General features: G+C 34.2%; 1 protein-coding gene across 1 annotated transcript; it reads right to left on the bottom strand.

The window, feature by feature from the left end:
* Nucleotides 1–4,727: 4,727 nt before the first annotated feature.
* Nucleotides 4,728–5,644, bottom strand: LOC120255085 (ESCRT-related protein CHMP1B-like). The gene has a single exon (XM_039262985.1). The coding sequence runs from the start codon at nt 5,539–5,541 to the stop codon at nt 4,930–4,932; it is 612 nt and encodes a 203-aa protein (XP_039118919.1). The 5' UTR covers nt 5,542–5,644; the 3' UTR covers nt 4,728–4,929.
* Between the last annotated feature and the right edge of the window lie 563 nt (nt 5,645–6,207).

The raw sequence follows: 6,207 nt of genomic DNA, 5'->3' as shown, positions 1-6,207 counted from the left end.
AGATGCAAGCCCAACCAAGCTAGTGGGTTTATGGAGGTAGTCGCATGGCCACTATTACCATAAACAGCAAAAACCATATGACAGAGACTAAGATCCAACCCAACGGTCCCTTACTTCCTAATTATAACATTTTCAATATATATATATATATATATATATATATATATAAAAAATTTCTTTGGGCATCAACCCAACACTTCCCTACCTTTTTCCCTCTTTGATTTACAGACGGAACATTATGGCCTCCATAGGCTTTCTTTAAACGGGAATCCATGTCCCCTGCAACTAGATATACCCCAATGCTAAAAAATAGACCAAGATAATGTTTAAAATTAAAATGATAATTTAATACACAAAATTATTAAATTTACAGCTGAAACTTTAGATACATGTAATGTGACAATGTTTTTGTTCTATAGTCCCGACATTTTATTAAGGGCTAACAAAAATTTTCTACTTATATCAAATGTATTACACTGTGATCCGCGTCGATGGTCGAATGATTCAGCATTTGATTCAAAATCGTGCAGTCAAAGTTCGATTTTAACCCAATATACTGATCGGACTAAAATAAAATATGTGTATGAAACACATACATATTATATTACATTTGTGTATCTGAATAATATATATAAAACATTTTATATCATAACTCATTGTCACATTACATGTATCTAAAAGTTTCAACTGATAAATTTAACAATCTTAGTGCAATGAAATTATCATTTAAAATTTAAAAACATTATCCATAGATCCACTATTTTTAGCATTGAGGTATATCTAGTGCACGGGGACATGAGATATTCCCAATCCAAAAGCCCTATGGAAGCCATAATATTAATAAATAAATAAATCAAAGAGGGGAGAGTAGAAAGCTGTTGAAAATGCATGGCCTCAGAGATATTCTATATATATATATATATATATATATATTGAAAAAAGAGAAAAAGTTTATAATTAGGAAGCAAGGGACACGTTAGGTTAGAGTCCTAGTCTCGTATCATGTAGTTAATCTGCATATTTATGGTAATATGGTCCAGCCACTGCGACTACCTCCATAAACCCACTAGCTCTGGATTAGGCTTTGCATCCGTACCTATTGTGGTAAGGTAATGGGACCAACAATGTATGTTGCCTTCAAAATATAGGGGGAATGCTATAGTCTCTGATTATTACCTCAATCAATATATATATATATATATATATATATATATACTATATAAACATTTTGTGAAGCCTGTGCTCAAAAAAATAAATATAAAATTTTATTTTAAAAAAAAAGGAACAGTCAATTATAATTCAAACTTCTAAAGACTCATCAATATTACTGACTGTTAAATAAAGGATCACACTTGAAAGATGATTATTAGGTAGAAAGAGATGGCTTTTCTGGATCAAATGAAACATTTGATCCAGATAACAGAAGACTGCTCAACAACAAACATATTTATTGAAATAAACCTGATGGAAGAAAAGAGATCGAAGATTACTAAAAGATTAAAAAGAAGAAGAAGAATTCAATGCAAGGAAATATGACTATGTCGCAATGAGCTCTTGCTTAGAATAATCAGTTGGCATAATCTGATACCAAAGAGTGATAACTGAAAAAATCTATCAAAATCCCTTCCATGCTATTTTTGATTTGTTCTTGCCAAAAGAATACTCAAAAACTCATTGTTTAGATGTAAATATCACTGAAAATGAAATAAATAGAAAAAAAGAGAAAAAGCAAGAGCTAGTTTATCTAGCTTCACATTAAAAGGCATTAGTATTTCAATTCATGTCCTGAATGATATGCTGACAACAGTAACAAAGTATGGGTTTATAAACATGAAAACAAAAACGATGATAAGATTGTGTCAAAAAAAGAAAGAACAAAAAAGGGAAAAAGGATAACAGAAGCTGCTGATGGTTGAATATATCAGATAGACATCCATTGGTGACAAACATGATATCATCAATTTGAATGTATAATTTTTTTCACTCAAACAAAATGTAGGGCAAAGCTTTCCAAAGATAAAACCTTAAAAAAACTTCTCATCTATAGCATCATCAAGACTTATGCTTGTGTCTTAAAAATTTGGCTTGTATCAATCTCAGTGAAAGGGTGAAAGGTAGATTTCATCTAAAACCTGCACTTTCCATCCCTAGCTACAAACTTGACTTAGATAATACTACTTTTATCTTTACAGCAGATGATTCATCTAAGCTCAAACACTATTAGCAAACCAGTCATTTGAATGCATAGAAAGAAACTTAAAATTTGCCATTTTTCAATATCAATATGAAAAAAGTCAGTAGCTGGAACAAAGACCATGATTAGCTCCTCCAACTCATGCCCTGATTATTATTTAAAAAAAATTCAACTAGCTATTATAAGTTTCTAACACCTTTAAAAGATTTACACTAAAGCTATATTTATTTCACTCCAATAATCTTCTTTTGTTTGTTGAAGCAAATCTTCTCACCTACACAGAAACTTTGACATAAACACATTCTCTTAATGGAGCATTCTCTGCTAATTCTTCTAGTGCTGATGTAAGCAAGAATATCCCTACTTGGACAGGATACTTTATCCACCTTTTACTGACAACGCATGCATCACATGAGAAACTAAATAAAGAAATAGGAACTGCGCATCTTATCCTGCAAAACAATTAAACAAGGACTTTCTGGTGAAACTTGAAAGGGTCACAATAACACTAAGCACAAAAGCCATAAATCATGTCACACTGCCATTGGCCCCTAGGGCATTTGGCATACTTCCATTAGACTCCTTGTTGGAGGGCACATCTGGACCCAAGGCCAAAAAGGGTGTTTTCCAATTTAGATGAAAAATATAATACAAAATATTCGTGAAAATATGCAAACATCAACTTGGAACACCTAAAAAGTACCATCCAATCCTAATTTGATAATACCAATAAGTAACAACTCCAGTGAAATTGCTCTACCCTTGTAATAAACATTTTTCCTCAATTCTAACTAACCTTATTGAACAATTTTGCTTTCTATAATATTTATGTACGATAGCTCATATTAAAAGGCAAATTTAATGATTTCAAAAGGAGAATGCCCATGTCATATACATCATAAGCTTTTCAGTTTCTCACAAGAGCTTTGTGCAAAACTTGCATTGATGCCTCCATGCTTGATAAGAGAAGGATAAATGTCCATATTGTTAACCAATATTTGGAAATTCTCATGTAACTCTAACAACATCACCCTTTCCCTTCTAAAATAATTAATAAGTTCCATTTTAATTTTGATCATTGCCCATCACTTAGTCATCATCTTGATACTTAAACAAAAGATGTTCAGAGTCAGTGGAATACTTATCAAACCACATTATTAATCTCAATGTATGCATCATCATTTTCATCCTCTGAATCAATTTAATCTTCTAAAGCAAAGTTTCAAAGGTAATTCCTAAGCCATAGATTCCTAGACACTTACCTCCATATATTTTCGCTCATTTCAAACAGCTTACTAAGTTATCTTACAGCCATTGAGCATTCATTAACCCTGCAAACAAACATTGAGCCACACAACGCTTTCCTCAATCAATCACAAAATGAAATCTATAACACAAACACACGCTAAATCCAACCTTAATAAAACCAAATAGGTTACTTCCTCCCAATTTAATATATTTTAGCTTCCTGCAGACCACAAGGAGCAAATCTAAATGCAAATTCAAACTTTTAAACATGATGGACAAAGACCATAACTAAACCCATAACAATAGTCCAAAGCCCCCAAATTATATATATACATATATATCAGAATAATTAGAAAATCAACACAAGCACATAGCAAGTGACCATCAAAAGTGACAGAAATTCATATGAACACAAACATCTGCCTATTAATTATTGAAATCTGAACATTAATGCCACAAAGTGATACTTGGAAGAAAATAGTATTAAAAAAGACAGCAATAGAATGATACAAGGCAGAAAACACTCAAGGAGAAGAAAGACCATAAAACTTATATGTATATATATATATATATATATATATTGTAAACTAAGTGTATGTCTGGCTTCCCTGTTTTTGTTATATATTTCACAATCTAGATTTTAAACTTTAATTAGGTTTCTTGTTTTTTATATTTATCCTCTTTTTGCCGAGGTGGTAATACATTTTTAAATTGAGGAATGTCTTTTATCTACAATGAATATTAAACAGTATGTTTCTTAAACAGAAGATACAAAAAACAAGAAACACAAAATTGAGGATTCCTCTTTCTACTCTAAAGGATTTAAGCCGAAAAACAAATTAGACTACACTAACCAACACAAAGTTAATAAATCCAAGTTACACAATGTGATAAATAATTTATAACTATCAGAATTTCAACCAGTAATCTGAGTAGGCAAGACAAAATCATCCACAATGATAAGCAGATTAGCAACTGCATAAGCTGAACATGGATGATGAAGCCATGAAACAAATGAAATTCATAACCCCTTTGCATTAGTTCAAACAAACATGAAAAAGATTATCCATTTGAACCTCAAATAAGCATAATAAATAAGTCTGATACTCCAAACACCCAGCTCAAGAACCTAATAACTCGAACAAAAGCAAATACAAAACCATCATAACACAAAAATTAATCAATAAGTCCTGCAAGTATAGATATATCATTCTTGAAAGTATTGATTTTTGAACATCATAATCAAAAAGAATTTACATAAAGGTATCTATTTTTCAAACCAAGATAATAACAAAACTTAGCAATTATAATTAAAACTCCAGAGAATCATAGATTAAGGACATATAGAACAGCAAAATCTCCTATGCAAATCACTAGTGTTTCTATCCTTCACTCATTCTTTTTCTCGCATCACATGGAGAACAAAAAAGAAAAGGAAAAGAAAAGAAATTTCAAGAGATCTTACGACAGAAGCGAGCGATCAAACCCTAGCCTCGGGACTTGAGCTCTGCAAGGCGGCGCGAGAGATCGTCGTCATCAACCTTCTCCTTCTCCTTGGCCGGTATAGCATGTGCAGCAGCCTGTGGCAGCCCAACGGAGACCTCAAGCCCATAGTCATCAGCGACCTGTTGCATGAGGCTGTTGACCTCCCCCTCAGGCGTCGACAAACTCGTGGATCCGGCCATGGCTCCCTCCATGAACTCGGCCTGAACCTCCATGTTGACAAACTGGCGCTCGAACTGGTCCATAGTCTCAGACATCTTCTGAAGATTACCGGTGGCGAGGGAAGCATCAAGAGCCTTGACAATAGATCCCATGGACTTTCCAACTGTCTGCATCTTGGCCTGAGTGTCAAGGCGGGCGACGACGGCATCAAGACGGGAGGAAAGTCGGAGGTAGTTCATCTGCTCGCTGCGCTTGCGGATGGAGTTCTCAGCGTAGATGCGGGCGCCATCCATGTTGCCCTTCTCGATGGCCTTCTTGACCTTGAGCTTCTCGGCCTTCTCCTCCTTCTCGCACTTGCGCGCTTGGCGCTGAAGGCTCTTGGACGTGAACTTGAGTTCCATGATCTGATTCATCAGCTTCTCCGTGTTCCCCATCGGAGATCGGTGGTGGGATAGCAATGGGGATTAGGGTTAGGGTTCCGGCGAACGACGCGGGTGGAAATCGAAGGGAGAGAGATTGGGGATATATGTATATATATATATATATTAATATAAACGAAGGATCGCAAAGGAAAGCCGAGAGAAAGACGATGATTTTTATTTCGTATGGACCATGGAACCGAACGCGTGTTTACACGTGTGACGCGGTTAAATATAATAATAATAATTCAAAATTCAAAATTGTATTTTTTTTTAATTATTAGAAAGTTTTATAAAAAAGAAATTTAAGTGGAATTAAATTATATATATATATATATATATATATATGTTGTGCTAATAATATATAAATAAATAAATCAAGAGCATATTTTGTAAGGTTTGTAAAATTCCTTTTTTCTTCATTTTGACTTTGACTGAGCTTGTTTGGGAGCCCACAACTTTTCTTAATCCCTTGATTAGCGGATCTGGTCGGGGTTACTGTTTGCTCAATTATTGAGTTGTTAAGCTGGCAGTGAGTGTGTGTGTGCTTCTTGAATAAACTCCTTCTTCTTCATCTTGTTCAGCAGCCAAACCTTGGTTTTCTTGGCTAAGGAGTTTATTTGTGAAGAGGGGATTGGTTGCATCACCTTGAACTCTTAGGCTGCTAGAGAATCGGAGTTT

The sequence above is a fragment of the Dioscorea cayenensis genome, unplaced genomic scaffold (genome assembly GCF_009730915.1).
Source record: "Dioscorea cayenensis subsp. rotundata cultivar TDr96_F1 unplaced genomic scaffold, TDr96_F1_v2_PseudoChromosome.rev07_lg8_w22 25.fasta BLBR01000828.1, whole genome shotgun sequence".
In the NCBI taxonomy this organism is placed as follows: domain Eukaryota; kingdom Viridiplantae; phylum Streptophyta; class Magnoliopsida; order Dioscoreales; family Dioscoreaceae; genus Dioscorea; species Dioscorea cayenensis.
This window is presented reverse-complemented; position numbering and strand designations above follow the sequence as displayed.